This window comes from Carettochelys insculpta, chromosome 2 (assembly GCF_033958435.1).
Source record: "Carettochelys insculpta isolate YL-2023 chromosome 2, ASM3395843v1, whole genome shotgun sequence".
Lineage (NCBI taxonomy): Eukaryota > Metazoa > Chordata > Testudines > Carettochelyidae > Carettochelys > Carettochelys insculpta.
This window is the reverse complement of record NC_134138.1, coordinates 43,696,752-43,716,865: the sequence shown is the minus strand read 5'-3', so window position 1 is coordinate 43,716,865 and position 20,114 is coordinate 43,696,752. Positions and strand designations below refer to the sequence as shown.

Sequence of the window (20,114 nt, the reverse complement as noted above, 5' to 3'; positions counted from 1 at the left end):
TTCTTACTACCGAGTATGACTGACCACACAGCCAATATCTTCAAAATTCAGAAGTTCTAGACAGTAATAATCAAGATAAGAGCTGTGTTCTGTTAAGGTATATACAACCACACAGGTTGGCATGGGCGAGTAATGGGAGAGACACAAAGTGGGTGGAGAACCAGCTAAAGAGAGGGCATAAGACCTCCTTGTGTGACCCCCCCCCCGTGTGACTCCTCCCTGCCCCAACCCCCTGCTCTTCCTTTCCCCATCCCACATTTCTTCATGGGGGGAGGGGTCTCTGTCCTCCTACCACTGCAACAGAATCATAGAATACTAAGACTGGAAGGGACCTCGAGAGACCATCGAGTCCATGGCTGGACCAAGTACTGTCTAAACCATCCCTGATAGACATCTATCTAACCTGTTCCTAAATATCTCCAGCAATGGAGATTCCACAACCTCCCTTGGAAATTTGTTCCACTGTTTGACCACCCTGACAGTTAGGAGCTTTTTCCTAATGTCCAACCTAAACCTCCCTTGCTGCAGTTTAAGTCCATTGCTTCTTGTTCTATCCTCAGAGGCCAAAAAGAACAAGTTTTCTCCCTCCTCCTTATGACACCCTTTTAGATGCCCAAAAACTGCTATCATGTCACCCCTCAATCTTCTCTTTTCCAAACTAAACAGCCTTTCTTCATAGGTCACATTCTCTAGACCTTTAATCATTCTTGTCGCTCTTTTCTGGACCCTCTCTAATTTCTCCACATCTTTCTTGAACTGCGGTGCTCAGAACTGGACACAATACTCCAGCTGAGGCCTAACCAATGCAGAGTAGAGCGGAAGAATGACTTCTCGTGTCTTGTTCACAACACACCTGTTAATACATCCCAGAATCACGTTTGCATTTTTGCAACAGCATCATGCTATTGACTCATATGTAGCTTTGTGGTCCACTATAGCCCCTAGATCCCCTTCTGCTGTAGTCATTCCTAGACAGTTTCTCCCCATTCTGTCTGTGAAACTGATTGTTCCTTCTCAAGTGGAGCACTTTGCATTTGTTCTTATTAAACTTCATCCTGTTTACCTCAGACCATTTCTCCAATTTATCCAGATCATTTTGAATTTTGACCCTATCCTCCAAAGCAGTTGCAACCCCTCCCAGCTCGGTATCATCTGCAAACATAATAAGCATACTTTCGGTGCCAATATCTAATCATTGATGAAGATATTGAACAGAACTGGTCCAAACACAGACCCCTGCGGAACCCCACTTGTTATACTTTTCCAGCAGGATTGTAGTAGTAGTAGGCATCCTTGAGTCTGCACAGACTATGGATCGCGCCCTTTAAAGTTTCAATTTAAGGCTTCATTTACAGCGTCTATTGTGACTATAAAGACCCACACGAGAGTGACAGTCCTTGCTGCATCTCTTGCAGATGTAGTGGGTGTCTGGCAAGTCCTTATTGTGCTTTCTGTGTGCTCGCTTCTCCTCTGCTAGCTGTCTGATCTTCAGCTCGCCCTTCTGAAGGCCCTTGTGTAACCCCTGCCTCCATCTGCTGCGGTCGTCTGCTAGTTCTTCCCAGTTGTCCAGCTCGATGTCTACCTCTCTGAGGTCTCTCTTGCAGACATCTTTGTAATGCAACTGGGGACGTCCGGGGGGTCTTTTGCCAGAGGCTAGCTCACCATACATGATGTCTTTTGGAATCCTTCCATCGTTCATCCTGTGGACGTGGCCAAGCCAGTGGAGCCGACGCTGCCTGAGGAGGGTGTGCATGGTTGGGATTCCAGCTTGCTTGAGGACGGCTGTGTTGGTAACTCTGTCCTTCCATGACACTGCAAGGATACTTTTCCAGCAGGATTGAGAACCATTACAAAACAATCTGTGCCACAGGGCTCTGTGGACGTGCAGTAGCAAATGGAGCAGAATGTTGGCCCCCACCACACTGGCACCTCCCATGACACAGCTATACTGTCCACAGCCCTTCCACACAGCTGTTTCTCCAGGGGTCTGTAGAGGCCCACTGGCAGATAGGGCTTGGGACAGGACCAGTACAGTCACACCCCTGTGAGTGGCAGCCCTGTGTTCTGCTCCTTTGCACACTGCACTTCATGGGAGAGCCCTGCCGTTAAGAACTAAGTCACAGGGCTCTCCCAGGAGCTGCAGCGGTTAAAGGAGCAGAGCATGGGGCCACTGGGTGGTTGCACTCTGCCAGCTCCTACAGTGCATATGTTCCAGTACTACCCGAGCCCCACCCACTTACAGCCCTGTCTGCTGATGGAGCCGTAAAGGTGCCAGGAAACGCAGCTGTGTAGAAGAGCTGGGGGCAGTACATTCTGCTCCTTTTGCTGCTGTGGTTCCCTGCTGAATGTGCACCCGCCTCCCATGTCTGGGGAAGAGCATGTGGCTCTTCTTGCCCTCCTATGAATCTCATGATCCTCCCCCAAAGAGTATACAATGTAAGGTTCAGGTTCTTCTACCCTCACAATGAGTAATATCTTGTTTTGTGAGTAATCCCATAGTTGTCAATTAGTCTATTTGTGGAGTAAATTACTACTCAGTTTGAGTAGAAGTGTCAGAACTAGATCCTAAAAAGTAGATTACTCCAAGATATAATTAATCTACATTAAATTATTAACCAATAGACACCCAAAATGTGCAGTTTGAAAGGTAACATTTTGGAGAGAAAGCCAGGCAAGCCTTGACATTCATCTTCTGTAGTTCTGCCAGCCGTGTTTGGTGAGACACTGCCTTGTATACCAGCTACGTGTGAGGAAGAAAGTGTAGACAGCTGGCAGAAGGAAAAGGAATGAAAAGAAATGGCAGGCTTTGAAGAGGAGAGACAAGAAAATGCAGTCCAAGAGAGAGTTAGAGATCTTAGTGAGGACAGGAAGCTTAATGTAAGAACAGGACAGCAATCTCCTGTTCTTTGAGCTAGCACACACCGGAACTAAAAGGTCAACAACACAAGAGTAACACCAAATTTTAAAGCTTTTCTGCACTTTCTGGGCTCACACTAGAGCTCTGTCATCTTTCTGTTGGAAAATATCTTCTGACAAAACTTCTGTCGACCCATCGCAGCCAGACTGCCAAGTGAATCGAAAGTGCGATCTGTTCCATCAGCAGAGAGCAGCCAGACTGCCCAGCTGTTCTGTTGACAGAATGGCCAACTGGAAGCACAGCGGACAGGGCTGCCCAGTGTCCTGGAAACCCTGTCTCTCGACAGAGGACCCCTCCCACCCACCCCCGCCAGAACGTCCAGACTGGCTTGTAACAGCTGTTGACACAGGTGTTCTACCACATGGGGGAGTGGCGGAACACAGTCAATAGAAGTGCTGCATTCTGTTGATTTACTGTCAACAGAATGCCTTGGGAGTACAGGCACCTGCAGGTTTTGTCAACAAAACACCAGTTTTGTTTTTTAAAAAAAAAATCTCTCTACCATAAACGTAGCCTAGATGGTTGTGTTGAACCTATCCTAACTCCTTGCAGTAGTCTCTGGAATGTTATTGTTCTGTTAACATTTTCATTGCTCTTCCCATGATAGAATCTTTATGAATTGAAACTGGGAGCTCGGGCTTCTTCACTGGTGATGCATGGAAGCATAGGATTTCCATAAACAATTCAATTGTGGGTTAATTTTCATCACAAATTTTTCAGAACATTTGCCTCCAAATATAAGCTTAGTGCATGTGATTAATTTTAAGTAGGAATCATTGTAAATATAATTTGTTTTGGAAAGATGTTTCATCTGAACAGTCAACAGCATAATATTTTGTCATTTTAGCTCACACAAGCCATGTTTAGTAAGACTAAAGTTAATGCTGTCAAGTATAAAATGCTTTTTTTTTAAAGTGAGGTATTAACTTGTCTGTTTGTATTGAAAACAGCAACTTGATTAAGGCTTCATGTTGTACCTGTAATGTAGCGACACTTTTCTAATTGTTCCATGCTGAACTGGATATTGAATCACTTGTTATCTAAAGGTTAGAATAATGCCCAAGCCTGAACAAGCCCTGTGAGCGTCAGGTTCATGGAATGCTAGATGACTTCATAGTTATGAAATTATTTCATTTCTCATGATAATTCCTGACTTGCCAAGTTAGTGAATTTTAGGAACTCAGAGAGCAGATTGTAAGATAAATGTGAAATAATCCATATTTTTGGAGTCAAGGACTTCCCTCCAGGCATTAGTTCATACTTGACTTACACTTGGGGATAAAATGAGTTAGGACAAGGTCTTAGATACCGCATTCTCTTACTGGGAAAGAAAACCAACTTGCACAATTTTGAATGGCTCATGTTTCTTGTTACACAGGCTCTAAGTAGCAGCGGTTGCCATGAAATACTTTACTTAACCTTTCTAAAAATGTGTTTAATATGGTAAGGCAGTTCAGGTAAATGAAAATAAATAATTTTAAAAGGATTGCATTTCTTTTACATTCATAGCAATAAAAATCACGATTTTTCTTTTGCTAATTAAAACTAGGAAGAGGTATTGTAATTGGCTAGTCAAAACATTGGACAAAAATAAAATAAGTATAGAAAACATGTTTAATATAGAGGCATATAGATAAAAATTGCAGTTGAACTTTAGTTCTGGATTAATTTTACTGTATTAATATTATTTCACTTTTTTATAAAAATGCATTGGAATGGCATTTCAGATTATCAGTGATTACTGTCAGAAGATTTGGCCAAGATAAATAAGCAGGCTTATATGTCTGCACATTCTAAGAAATCCTTCCTCCTTTCCATTTCTTCTCCAAGTCCAACCCCTCTACATGTCAATCAACCTAACCCTTCCCTTCCTCTTCCCTTCTGTTCACTCTCCAATTCCTAGAAGCCTTTCTAACTTGATTAATATCTCATTAGAAAGTCCAGTGTCTGGCACACTTTCTGCTGGCCTCCAGCCAGTCATTTTATTCAAATTTCATGTGTTCTTGACCTTTCTTGAAGCCTGTGCAACCCCAAATTTATTGTCCCTTTCTGACTTTGGGGAAGTTCAGAACTCACAAAAATAGCCATACTGAGTCAAACCAATCTAGCCCAGTATCCTGTATTCACAGAAAATGAACAGAACAGAGCAACTTTGAGTTGAAGGTTTATGGCATTTGGAGGGCAGGTTTGTATCTCTGACCCATATTGGCTAATAGCTATCAATGGACTTATCCTCCAGGAACTTAACTAAATCCTGTTTGAATCCAGCTATATTGTTAACATTTCTGTCAAGGGCAGCAAGTTCCATAAAGTAACAGTGATGTGAAGAAGTAGTTTTTGTTTGTTTTAAACCTGTCACTTCTTCATGTCATTAGATGAAATTCATTATTGTGTAAATAACATTGCCTTAATCATTTCCTCTGCACCTGTCATGATTTTGTAGACCTATATTAAGCACCCCTCCTTAGCCATCATCTTTTGTGAGATTATCAGTCTTTTTAATTTCTCCACAAACGGAAGCTTTTCCATTTACCTAAATCGGTGTTGTTGCCCCTTTCTGTACTATTTTTCAATTCTAATATATCTTTTTTTAAAGATGGGGCCAGCCAGAACTGCACACAGTAGTCAAGGCATGAGCATACCAGGGATTTATATAGTGGTTTTTAACATTCTGTTAGCTTTTTTTCACTTTCAGTACATGTTGATTGTATGACCTCAGGGAACTATCCACAAGGGATCCAAAATCTCTTTCTTGAATGATATCAACTAATTTAGACCCCATCGTTTTGATGTATATCTGGGAATAATTTTTCTAACGTGCATTAATTATTATGCACACATCAATATTGAATTTCAGCCGCCATTTTGTCACGCTATACAATCCCCACACTGAGATGAAAGGGGTTAAAGGACTATACCAAGCCCAACTAGCCCCTCCCCTCCAACCTGGCAGAAAATGTGTCACCTGGAGATAAGGTAGAAAAGGAAACACCCCAGAGTACAAGGCGAACCTAGAGAGGAATGCAGATGTATCCTCAGGGCTCCTGCCAAAAGGGGCTGGAGAAGTCTCCCAGCAGAAACAGGACTGTGTGTAGAGCCCAGTTGGAGAAGCAGTTTGGTTTCCTTTCTCCTTATCTGGGACCGGGAACTCAGAGAATGAAGAGGCGGTAGAAGATGACCTAAGGAAGGTAGCTCAGAGGGACCCTCCCGGAGGCTGCCAATCTTCCTAGGATCAGGCTTGGTGGAGTGGGTATGCTGAGGCATCCCTACATGAGTGGATGCTAAACACTAGGCCCTTTGGCCAACAGAGAACCCCAGTTTAGTGAGATCCCTATGTAATCCTTTGCCGTCAGCTGTTAATTTAACTGTCTTGAGTGATTTTAATCAATTACAAATTTTGCCACCTCACTGATCATCCATTTGTTTAGCTCACATATGAATGCATATCTGCAGAAGTCCTAGTACAGATCTTTGGGGACCCTTCTGTTTATGATTCAACAGTGTGAAAACTGATTATTTCTATTCTTGTTTCCTATCCAGTTACTGATCTATGAGAGGACCATACTTCCTGTCACATAACTGCTAAGTTTGCAGTTAAGCCTTGGTAATGGACCTAGTCAAAGATTTTCTGAATGTCCAAGTACACTGACTGGATCATACTTGTCCACATGCTTGTTGACAGAGAATTTAATAGATTGATGAGGCATGATTTCCATTTTCAAAAGTTGTATATCGTAAATTTGAAGCTGTTAGAAATCCTAGCAGAGAGTGCCAAACTTTGTTAGTTCAAGTGTGGATTTTAGTGAAAGTTAAGAGGTCTGTTAGAGGTCAGTAAAAGGGATGGGCTGCTACATTTCTGCAGTGCCGCTGTATACTGCACTGGATCCACTTCAAGGTCCTTATCTTGATCTTCAAGCCTATTACTGGGATAGGCCCCAATTATCTCAGAAGTCCCATTTGTCTCCAGGACAGCTGTGTTCCTTAGGAATACTGGAGCATATGGTATTTATCATAAGCAAAGGGGATAAGTTCTTCTCAGCAGCTGGCTCATAGTTACAGAATTCTTTCTTTCAAGACAGTAGACTGACCAAGGAATTCACTTCTTTCACAAGTGTAAAACCCATGTGGTTGCATTAGATTTCCCTGAATTGGTTTTCTGAAAACGATTAGTTTGCAAATAATTGCTCAAAAATGTCCATAACTTTCTCTTTCTCATGATTGCACAAAGCAAGGGGACACTGACTGTTTGGTCTTTTAATTTTGACAGCACTCAAATTTCGAAGGGAGTGTGGGGGGAAACTGGGCAGATAAATTAATGTGACAAAAGGCATTTTACCTATCCCTAGTATTGGTTTCTTGTTACCACTTTTTTTTAACCATTTATTTTTTCATACTTAACACTTCTTTTACTGACTTCCCATATTATGAATGGAAAAGACAATGCTAAAGACAATGGACTGGATTTTAATGTTAGTTACACTGGTTCAAATCACAAAGATCAGAACAAGCTGTAGTTTACATGAGTAGTTAGCATGTGAGTAGTCCCTTTCAGTTAATTAGGAATGCTTGTGTACATAAATATTTTTACATTCAGGTGAAGGCAGACAAACAAAGGAAATGATGACACCAAGCATAGGATGGTGCAAGTTCTATAAAAATGAAAAAGATGGTTAATATTGTGTTGCTTTATTAATCGGAAGGGTTTCCCAGGCATAAAGAACAGTAGGAAAAATGTATGAAAGTATGAGTCATGGAAGAAGTAAAGGGGAGGAGCAATAAGACAAAAATAGGGTGCAGAGAATAGGATATGAGAGGGTAGTGAACACAAATATGCTGAAGTGTAGGCATAATTTTGTAGCAGCTTGAAATCAAGACTGAAGAGTTTGATGTGGTAGAGATGAAAAAGAGAAGAAGCAATTGAGCGGACTGTTTTGGAAGAAGTGAAGTTCAATAAGAAGTGGATTACACAGGAGATACTGAAGCTGGTCCAAGAGAAGAGAGCATCAGATCAGAAGGAATGCTTCTGAGAGGGCAGAACAGGAATATAGAGTGAAATGCAACGAGGCAAGGAAAGTGGCCAGTAAGGATATGGCAAAATGGTTAGAGGAGCAGTGTGAAGATACAAAGAGGTATTATGGTGAGTGTAAGACCAGGGAGATATACAAGATGATCAGGAATATTAATAGGAAGTGGCAGACAAAGCAGATGGCAATCAAAGACAAGAAAGATGAGGTGCTCATGAACAAGGAAAAGATTGTGCAGCAATGGACGAGATATTGAACCAATCTGTACAAAGCACAGTTGAATCTGTGTCTCAGAGGGCATGGCCATCGTGTCCGATGATGATATCTTGAGCTTGCACAGGCTTATCAGTTGTGGACTCGCATGTGGCTGAGGAGTCCAAGCTTTGAACATCATGGACATTCACAGTGGGGGCAAGGGAATTGTCCTGGCTCTGTTGGTGTGGCTGCTGCTGTTGCTTTCTTCCTCTCACGAGCATTAATGAGGCATACGCGTCACTGCTCTTCAAAGTTGTCACAAGTCTCAGAGTAACTGATCAAGGAACTGAAAGAGAGATTTTTGCCAAGCATAGACAACAAGACTGATATTTCAAAGGAGGAAGTAGAAAGAGCAGTGAAACGACTAAAAAAACAAGAGTCGTGATAAGATCATGGGAGAGATTATCAAATAATTGCTGAGAAAATATGATTCAGGAAATACACCAACTGTGGACTATACCATGCAAAGAGGGGAAGGCACCTAAGGAAAGAACAAGATCCATGCTAATAACAATACACAAGAAAGGAACTACATTGGAGTGCAGGAACCACAGAAAGATTACTCTAGCAAGTCATCGAGGCAAGATGCTGATGATGATACTGACAGTGAGACTAAGATCACAGATAGAAGAACATCTGGCAAATGAGCAAGCAGGATTCAGGAAAGATAGAAGTACTTTATATCAGATATTGGCACTATAATTGATAAAAGAGAAACCTCGACAAAAGAAGAACATCTACAATTGCTTTGTCGATTTTCAGAAGGCATTTGACAGTATATATCATTGTGTCAACTGGTTGCCATGGGGCCATTTACCTGGCTTTCATAGGGCTTCTTACCTGGCTAGGGCCGACTGCCACAGGGCCAGTTACCCAGCTGGGGTCGGCTTCCCAGCTCCACCGTCCAGCACATTTGATTATCCAGAACCTCCAGTTCCATGGGAATCCCAGGTAATAGAGATTTTACTGTAGCTTTTTCATTAAAATAATTTTATATTCCTGAATGAGTTACATATTTTTAAATAACAATTACTATATAATTTTTATTTGGCATTCAACATGGTTTTCGTGATGCTTTGGTGAATATACAATATAAAGCATTGTATCTATCTACACAAATGCTTTTATTTTGCTAATTGAATCAATGTAAAGTTTCTTTTCTTCTTTCCTCTTTAGATAGTTTGTTCACAAAATAGGCCTTCTGTTCAAACGATATAAATGACGTTTTAAAAAAGTATTTGTAGATTTGGAAGGACTTTTATTAAGAACCTCCCACTCTTTCCCCAAAGAAAAAAATGAAGCCAAAAAGTAACTTATGCTTCTTCTCCAACAGGATAATAATTCATCATTACGTATTTCCAAGTTGCCATTCTTTCAGGTACTAGGTTATGTCCCAGAAAGTGTAAGAGGATATACAGTACTCTGTGGGTTCAAACATTTAGAAACTGTGACTTCAAATATCAGTCACTATCTGGAAATTTTCCTGTTTAGTTGCTTAGGGATGTTAGGATTCTCTGAACAACCTTTGGTACTTAACATAATCCTCCCCAGGCCATTTTCAGAAAAACAGCAGGCAAAATCAAACTTTATTTTATTTTTATACTATTTAAGTAGTGTGAAATGTGTTGTCAATTCCATTTGGGATTAAACATTCCAAATTAATGATTTAACTAGATTATATTTAATTTATTTTCCAGATAATACCTTCAACAGATAAGGATTTTTATTACCCAAGAAACATATGGATCATCATAATTTTGTGAATGCTTCTTTTTCTTAACACCACTGGTCTAGAAGTATGAGGCTAGATTGGGCCTGTCAGACACTAGCCTGCCTGACGAGCTGTGTGGAGCCACACACTGCCTCCCGGAGCTCTCTGATGCACAGGAGAAGTGTTCCTGATCAACCATCGCTAAAGCTGTGTCTAAACTAGACACAGAAATCAACTGCAGATACTCAATTATAGCTATGCCAATTGCATAGCTAAAATCGATGTATTCATACTTGGCTAACTTGTCTGTCTCAACAGGGGAATGTTGACAGGAGAGTTTCTCCCATCAACTTTTCTCACTCCTTGTGTCTTGTGAGGAGTACAGGGGTCAGCTGCTATCTCTGAGAACTCAGTTTCATGCATGCTGAAATCAAACACAGGAAGATCAACCCTGAGGGGGTTGATCTTATGCAATAGTGCAGATGTAGCCTAAGGAAAATTCAGACTCTGCTCCTTTTTGCCAGTGTACTCTGATTCTCCTTACCTCTATCGGGGTTATTTGTTCCAGGAGTGATGCTAGTAAAACACTATTGCTGTGTTGTGGGATCCATAAAGAAAGGGAGGGGAAAACAGTCAATCTTCATTTCCAGTGTAATACAGTCCAACTCTTTAGTTGTTCTCCCTTCAGAAAGTTTACCATCACAATAAAGAGTAGGTTCAAATGGACTGTCTATATTGTTCACTTAGGTTGTTGGCCTTCCTTATGCCCACGACTCTCATTAGCCATTCTGTGCCACAGATTTGTTGAGTGAATGCAGCCTTCTTTATGCCTTTGACCTAGCACAAACAGCATACTCTGTCTTCCCAATATGAGTTTCATTTGTTTTTGAAGCAGCAGCGAGTAATGGCTACGATAATAGTCTAATACCCAGTACAGTTCAGTCTAAGCAAAAAAACAGTATTTATCAGTATATGGAATAATAGAGAGAGAATGCAGAAATCAAAAGGATGCTAAATTCATAGATATCTGAATAAATATCAGGGATGGTCTTGACAGTACTTGGTCCTGCCATGAGGGCAGGGGGCTGGACTCGATGACCTCTTGAGGTCCCTTCCAGTCATAGTATTCTGTGATTCTACAATTCTATGAAATACAAGTATTTTAGAGTGGCTCTAGATTTTAAACTGCAGACAAATTATTTTGGTCAGAACATCTTCCTGACCCTCTTTCCTCTTATAGCAGCCACACCTCAGAATGTCTCTCTCCTATGTCACTATCTACAAAAACCCCTTAATTCTAAAAAACTAGTTGCCAATATACTCTCAGCATTCGCTTGTATCTTGGAGATGAAGGGAGTTGCAATGCAATTATTTTGCTTGTACACTTTTAAATTAGTTTATCAGAATTAGGACACAGCAAATTCTTCTTGGCAGTCACTCAATAACAAGTAGAACATCTTCATGTCATACTCCTATTTGTGAGTCCATTGATGGCTGATCAGCCTGATTTCAGAGTCTCAGGCCTTATCATAGAAAGGGCAGATGTTGATAACTGTTGGAGGGACACAGGGCAGTTTTTGCCACTCTTTTTGACAGAGCCCATAGTAAGTGTCTAATTTATCATCCTTCAAAATGCCTTATGCGAAAATAATGTTTATTCCTGATTGCTGAATTTTATAAAATTACATCAGTCTCTGTTTCCATCTTTTTACATACATAACGCTGGAGGGGCCTTTGTGCTTTGCAAATGACTCCAGGTTTTGCTTCCCAAAGAACCTCTTGAATATAGGTTTAAAGTAGGCAGAATTCTAATACAGACTACTAGTATAAATAAGTCATGATATCAAGTATATTAGTGTACAATTGAAATAAGATACCTGTGTTATTCCATGTTTTGTGGTAGTATTCACAAATGTTTAAGGGGTATGAGAGAACCATCTAATCTGAAGGACAATCTGTTCCTCATTTTTCTTAATTTTCTTTCTGAACCATAGAATCAAATACATATAAATCTGCGTGATGCACAAAAAATTACCTAGTTGTCATTCTGTGAACTGATGACTGCCAAACGACAACTGACAGCATATTCCTTGGTAATAACAAATTAACTGTTAATACAGTTAAAGCAAAACCAAAAAGCAGTTCAGTAGCACTTTAAAGACTAAAAAAAAATTTATTAGGTGATGAGTTTTCATGGGACAGACCCGCTTCTTCAGATCATAGCTGTACCAGAACAGACTCAATATTTAAGGCACAGAGAACCAAAAATAGTAAATCAAGGTTGTCAGATCAGAAAACTTATGATCAAGGTGAGCAAATCAGAGAGCAGGGGGGCAGAAGGAGGAAGGAAGTCAAGAATTAGATAAAGCTAAGTATGTAAAGGAGCCCTTAAAATGAGCTAGAAAATTGCCATCCTGGTTTAAACCACATGTTAATGTGTCGAATTTGAATATAAAAGAGAGTTCAGCAGCCTCTCTTTCCCAACCGGCTGAGAAAGTTCCTTTTTAGAAAGTTCCATTAAAGTGCTGGCTATATTCATAAACCTGAATTTACCCACCAGGCGAAATAAAAAAAACAAATTGACAGGACCAGATGAATACTCAGAGACCAGCTACTCCAAGATAGGCCCCAAAAAGCAAAGAACAGAACACCACTGGTCGTCATTACCTACAGCTCCCAACTCAAACCACTGCAACGCATTATTAAAGACCTACAACCTATCCTTAATCAGGATGCCACGCTCCAGAAGGCCTTAGGTGACAGGCCTGTTCTCTCCTACAGGCAACCTCCCAGCCTTATGAGGATTCCCACCATTAGCCACACACTATACCAGAGGAATACCAATCCTGGGACTTCTCCATGCAACAAGGCCCGTTGCCAACTTTGTCCACATATCTATTCTGAAGATACCATCACTGGACCTAACCAGGTTAGTCACAGAATCATGGGCACATTCTCATGTTCCTCAACTAACATCATATGTGCCATCATGTGCCAACAGTGCCCAGATTCTTTGTATATTGGACAGACTTCAGACTCTCTTAGACAAAGAATTAATGAGCATAAAACAGACATAAAAACACTCCTGATTCACAAACCTGTCAGCCAGCACTTTAATGGAGTGGGCCATTCTGTTAAAGACCTGAAAGTATGTGTTTTACTGAAAAGGAGCTTTCACAGCCATTTGGAAAGAGAGGCTGCTGAACTCTCTTTTATATTCAAATTCGACACATTAACACATGGTTTGAACTGGGATGGCAATTTTCTAGCTCATTATAGCCATGTCTACACGTGCACGCTACTTCGAAGTAGCGGCACTAACTTCGAAATAGCGCCCGTCACGGCTAGACGTGTTGGGCGCTATTTCGATGTTAACATCGATGTTAGGCGGCAAGACGTCGAAGCCGCTAACCCCATGAGGGGATGGGAATAGCGCCCTACTTCGAAGTTGAACGTCGAAGTAGGGCACGTGTAGACGATCCACGTCCTGCAACATCGAAATAGCGGGGTCCGCCATGGTGGCCATCAGCTGAGGGGTTGAGAGACGCTCTCTCCAGCCCCTGCGGGGCTCTATGGTCACCGTGTGCAGCAGCCCTTAGCCCAGGGCTTCTAGTTGCTGCTGCTGCTGCTGCAGCTGGGGATCCATGCTGCATGCACAGGGTCTGCAACCAGTTGTCGGCTCTGTGGATCTTGTGTTGTTTAGTGCAATTGTGTCTGGGAGGGGCCCTTTAAGGGAGCGGCTTGCTGTTGAGTCCGCCCTGTGACCCTGTCTGCAGCTGTGCCTGGCACCCTTATTTCAATGTGTGCTACTTTGGCGTGTAGACGTTCCCTTGCAGCGCCTATTTCGATGTGGTGCTGCGCAACGTCGATGTTGAACGTCGACGTTGCCAGCCTTGGAGGATGTGTAGACGTTATTCATCGAGTCGCTACATCGAAATAAGCTACTTCGATGTAGGCTTCACGTGTAGACGTAGCTTATAAGGGCTCTTTTACATACTTGGCTTTATCTAATTCTTGACTCCCCCTGCCACCTTGTGACCTTCTGCTCTCTGATTTGCTCACCTTGATAATAAGTTTTCTGATTTGTCAACCTTGATTACTATTTTTGGTTCTCTGTGCCTTAAATATTGAATCTGTTCTGGTACGGCTATGATCTGAAGAAGTGGGTCTGTCCCACGAAAGTTCATCATCTAATAAATTATTTTGTTAGTCTTTAAAGTGCTACTGGACTGCTTTTTTGTTTTGATAGTATATAGACTAGCACAGCTATCTCTCTGTTATTACAGTTAAATTATTAATACAGGTGAGAGTCATCTTTAAGTTGGGGTTACAAGCAAATGATAATTATTAATTACATCTGTATTTGGCATCTATTCTGAGAGTATTCTAACAGGGATTGACTTTTTAGTGCCTTTTTTTTTCATTATTTTGTTATCATTTCCAACCACTAGCCTCTCCAAAGTCAACAGCTTACTTGTTTCTTTTCATATTTATATGCCCAGCTGCTGTTGTAAGGAAGTGAAATGCTTCCAGCCACTACAATTGTTTTTCTTTTTCTGTAACTAATATTTAAATATCAAAGCTATTAAGAGCTTTTATGTCATAGAGGACTCTTTGCCTGAAGGTACTTTTTTTTAAAGTAATTAAGCCTTCTTCTAAGGTGAAGTAATTTGAGTAGGAATGCAGTAGTCATCACTTGAGTGATTCAGAAGCCACCCACTGTATGGATGTTTTTTGTTTTGTGTGCAAATCTTGTGCTGAGAATACCACAAATTACAAACAGGCTACTGAACTGTAAAGACTTAGAAAACAGTTAATGTGGTTGCTTCATAAGGGTCAAAGTAGAAAGCAGTCCTAAGACACTTCAGAAGCATAATATCCGGACAGTCACTCAGCCAACACCCCTGACCTATGGACTTCACAATCTCCCTTTTTAAATTGTTTTTTAAACACGCCAGGACATAATATTTACAACTTTTATATTTCATTAGTGCAAGTAATTACACAATGGGCCTACTCCTGCTTCCAGTTAATTAATGACAGAATTCCCATTGGCTTCAGGTCCCAGATGCCCAAATACAGAGTGAAATTTAACCTTGAACAGAGGGTTTTCATAAGGCCTTTAAACAACTATTTTAAGGACTTAAGTGAGTGCTCAGACTATGTGCTGCCCCTCTGCAAAGAAATGTTTGTTGTTTTGTGTATATGAAAACTCACATTCTTAACTTTGCACAGTCCTGAGTCATCTATATAAAGTTAAATGTCCAGTTTCTCAGCCAGAGTAAATTGATGTAACTCTATTGACTGTAAAAGAACTGCACCAGATTTCATTAGCTGAGAACATTAGCTCATAGCATCTGCATGGAATAGGGGTAGTTATGTACCAAAATGAAAGACTTCCTGAATGATGAAAAACTGAGGGCTTGTCTGCATACTGTGTTAGTGTGTATCAGCTAAAGTGTAAATTCTAGTGTATACAAGTCTGTCATGTTCTAACTCTTGCATGGCCCCTGTTTGTGCACACTAGAATTTCCTTGGTATAACTTTGTGTAATCCTGCTTCAATCAATCCTATGTCAATGAGATGTGAGTTTGTGGCAGTAAGATCCACATAGAGAGTTAGTACACAGCACAGCCGGCTGCATTAGAATTTAATGATGCTCCAGCTAGAGAAGGCTTATTTTGATTTGGAAATGGTTTAACTTAACCATAGGAGTGTGTTCCTATTCCAGAATAGGAGTGCTTATACAGAGACTGATACTGCAGTACCCATATAATTATAGTGGTATAATTATGCCTGCAAAAGTCCCTTCTCACCACTTCAGTTCAAGTAAGATGTTCCCCATTTCTAAGCAACATATTTAGAGGCTGATACATTTGATACAATGATAAGCACAAGTGAGCCCCTCCCACCCCCAACTCCCAGAAATGGATTTAGGGTGCAGGGGATGTGTTTATGAATGTCATCTTAATTTTATTAAAAAGTGGCCTGGATCTGAATTACGTGCTAACCATAGAGTGGATTTCCAGAGTAATTTCTAGAGGAGTAAAAGAACTGTTTTACATCCTTTGCCCTGCCCTATAGTGAGCAGGGCCTTTTCTTGACACGTGGTGTGTTAGATCTTTACAATTTAAAAGCATAAATTATTTGCAGCGTGCTGTATGGAAATGCATTGTGGAAATACTGTAACATAGTCATACAAAGTATTACATTATTCTTTGTGCAGTCAGCAGTTCTGAAATACAGATAAGTTATACAGATTTCAATTAAAATATCTGCTTGGCATTTTAAAGTTTTATGGATAGAAACATTTCCCAACATTGGAACTCATATTCTAGTGCATTTAGTACTATTTTTTGGCATTCTACATTGAAGGAATGATTGTTTCCTCTACAGCTGTTGCACATCTGCATTGAAGGTTGGGGAAACTGGCGGTGGTCTGAGCCATTCAGTGTGGACAATGCAGGAACCTTTATCAGAACCATTCAATATAAAGGCAGGATAGCATCACTTATCATCAAGATTCAACAGTTCAGTGGAGTGCAAAAACAAGTAAGTGTCCTTATGTACAGTACTGAGGAATCATTTTTAAGCTGAGTAAATTAGACTCTGCTTTATTACATAAAGAATGAATAATCTAATTTAAATTATAATATTTCCCTGTAATTGTTGTATTGCTTTCTAATGCCATTATGTTTAACGAGTCTAGCAGGACTTACATTATAGAAATTCTTTGAGGAGTTAATACAACTCTGCTGTAAGAATTCACTCTGGCATGAATCTTGGCACACAAAATCTTAGTCCTCAGCACATTTTTTTACATGTTTTGTAAAACTTCCTTTTCCCTGGCTTATCATTTCTAACACTGCAGCGTTATAGAGTTTCTGGCACATTTTTGTGCCCTTGGAAAGTTGGAATGTGTTTTGTTTTCTAAAAGACTTTTTTTTATATTTTTGTTTGATATTGTGCCTGAGTTCCTTATGTTATTAAAAAAGAGAGGGGAAAGAAATGACCAAATTTCAAAAAGTGATTTTTTTTTCCTCTTTAAGAACCATAGAACCAAAGAGTAAATTGCTATGGCAGTTTCATATCAGGTCAGCATGGAGATATTGCCCATTTCTTCCCCTTTTCCAGACCAGGTAACTGAAAGGGATCATGGACTATTTATGTCCATGCCAGTGCAGAAAAGATCCTCTTTTCGCCTGGATCAGGCAGAGCAGCTCCTATCCTTTCACTCACAAGAATACTTAAAATACCAGGCTTAGGCATGAGCCACTGTGGGCAATACACTGATTACTGCTTTCTTGGAGGGCTGGGAATAGTTTTTTCCCTCACTGCCAAATTAGCAAAGGTGAGGTGGGATTTTTTTTTTGTCATCCTCACAACAGGTTGGAGACTAAGTGGGGCCAAAAAATAAAATGGAACTTAAGCATAGCATGGACGCTGAGTGCACATACTCTGTGGGGGAGGGATATGGCAAAGGATTTAGAGGAGGTTCTTTAAAGAAGCAAAAAGAGGAAAGATTCAGGGCTCCTATGACTGGTACATCACGGAAACATCCCCTTCTCCTTTACTGACATCTTAACCCTCATTCAGAGGAGGAGATGGCTAGATCCCAGCCGTGGGCTGGCTGGGCCAAGATGGGTGAAGAGTGAGGGCTGATTATGGAGTTGCCTGTACACTACAGTTTTATGTGTCAGGTAATCCCGATCATTAGGAATGATGTTGCAGCTTAATTAAACCACATCTAGTGACTCCTATCCTCCTGGCATAGCCACACCAATATTTTCCTATAACACATTACTATATGTGCAGTAATATTGAAATGGTTCTGTCCCAGTTGGCAGAAGTCAGAGCACGTGGTGGACACAGTGCATTCAGTCTAGAGACATAGGGGAGCACATTATGTTGCTTAATAATGGTTCGAACAGTAGAACTCTCAACCTGTTTGGCCAGTTTTTAGGTAAGCATGTTTAATACATGTAGTGTGGAGGTCCTCAGAGCTAGTTTAAAGCTTTGGTTTTGTTTTTGCTTATTTTTTTGTTTTTTATTTGTATTTGGTTTTGTTATTTTAATGTTCAGCTGGGTTTTTAATTGAAGGGTAAGCCTGAAATCTGTAAACATCCTGCAGAGACTTGCTCCTTTGAGAAAGTGAACCCTAGATAGTGACCAGGATTTAGGTATCAGAGGGATAGCAATGTTAGTGTGCATCCACAAAAAACAAGAAGTAGTCCTGTGGCACCTTATAGACCAGCAGATTTTTTGGAGCATAAGCTTTCATGGGCAAAGACCCACTTCGTCAGATGCCCAAGGATTTAGGGTTTCAGTGGAGTTCTTCAAGAGCCCTTCTGACTACAACTCAGAATATCCACAGCGATGACACTACGTGCTAAGAGAACTGCAATATATAGGGACATCAGGGGAAGGCAAAGATAGTGGTACAGCTGCAGCACAATCCTACAAAGTGCTGAATTCAATCGGAGTTGAGGACTCTAGCACCATACAGGCACTACTTTGATTTTTTGCATAATATCTGTTTACATAAAATCCATGTATTATTTTAGCATTGTTTGGGGTGTCTTAATAATTAGGGTTCTCTGAAATTATCATTGCCTTCAGCCACTTGTAAGAATATTTTACTTATCACATATCAAACTGTTGGAGTACCTAAAATATGGAGTGTACACACATCATTTTCACCAGAGGAACCAAACAATGCTTAGGTTTGTTTTCCCCACTATTGATTGGTCTCAGAATTACTCATGAGTAATTTAAGAACAATATAATTCAAAGGTATGTGAGCAATCTAGTCTCTTACATTTAATTTCAGCAATACTCTCTGGCCATTTCTACACATGCCACTTTCTCCAAAAGTGGCATGCTAATAAACGGCCCAAAATATGCTACTGAGGCCTGGATGTAAATTCCCCATGCCTCATTAGCATAAGGTCACATGATTTGGAGTCCGGAAGAAGCTCTGTGCAGAAGTCCAGGGGCTGCGCTTGTACACACTGTTTTGGAGTCAGGAAGAGCTTCTTCCGGACTCCAAATCATGTGACCTTATGCTGATGAGGCACAGGAATTGACATCTGGGCCTCAGTAGCATATTTTGGGCCATTTATGTAGAAATGGCCTCTGAGTTTTCTTTTTGAAAATTGGTAATGCAAAGGTTGCCTGTTTTTATGTTTTAGATAATAATCTGTGGAAGACAGATTGTCTGCAGTTATCTGTCTGACAGCATTGAACTGAAAGTGGTTCAACACTACATTGGTCAGGATGGACAAGCAGTTGTCAAAGAGCATTTTGACAGCCTTGCATCCAAACAAAAGCTGCCTTCCTATGTGCTAGAAGATGATGAGTTGACGGAGTTGAGTGTGAAAGCTACAGGAGATGAAGACTGGTCAAGGGATGTATGTCTCAGTTCTAAAACCAAGGAATCTAGCACAGTCATTCAGGTATGAAGGTCAATAGATGTTTGAGTAGAGCATTTAAAAATTCTGCGGGAGTTGGGGGTCCTAAAACTTCCAAGCTCCTTTGCAATTTACAGCCTAAAGTACCTGGGGTGGCAACCTCACAGTCTGATCCTCATGTACACTCATTGGAATAATATTTTCTTCTGGTCAAAACTACCTTGCCTCCTCTCATCAGCAGCAGATAGCTGATAGAGGAGCTTCTGATTGCATCCTTAACTATGTAAGTTCTTGTACGCTGCTTTAGAGTAAAAATATGTGGTGTTATGTACCTTAAATGTGTCACATGTTTAGGATCCTGTGTAAATTTAAACAGAAAGAAAGGGAGCAAGTAATGTCACTCTAAGTGGTGAAGTGTTCTTGTCTCTACTTTCTAGCTTACAGTATATCAGCAAAGATTTATTAACAGGTTGTTTCAGCAGCTGAAATAGGTGAACATTTATGAGCTTGAAATAATCTGACTTAATGCTGTCTATTCATCTCTCTGTGTGCAGGTGCCATCTTCAAACGGTTCAATTATTTATGTGTGGTGCACAATTTTGACATTAGAACCCAACACGCCAGTACAGCAACGAATAGTGAGTGCATTCACCCTTCTCAGAATTCTGTATTGTTCTGTGACCTTTCATGTTCTGAAATAAATGAAGGTCAGAATGACCCTCAGCAAAGATATATTAACAGCTTGTTTCAGCAGCTGGAATAGAATTAATGTTAAACTGGTGTGTTGTTTATTTTCC

At 40.6% G+C, this 20,114-nt stretch overlaps 1 protein-coding gene across 5 annotated transcripts in view; it reads left to right on the top strand.

Annotated features, from left to right (window-relative positions):
* VPS13B (vacuolar protein sorting 13 homolog B) overlaps positions 1 to 20,114 on the top strand; it is a 903,527-nt gene that overhangs the window by 825,081 nt on the left and 58,332 nt on the right. For all 5 annotated transcript variants that reach the window (XM_074986872.1, XM_074986870.1, XM_074986873.1 and 2 more), the window contains 3 exons: positions 16,304 to 16,459; positions 19,099 to 19,362; positions 19,872 to 19,955. In XM_074986872.1, the coding sequence (XP_074842973.1) occupies positions 16,304 to 16,459; positions 19,099 to 19,362; positions 19,872 to 19,955 (504 nt within the window). The remainder of the gene's footprint in view (positions 1 to 16,303; positions 16,460 to 19,098; positions 19,363 to 19,871; positions 19,956 to 20,114) is intronic.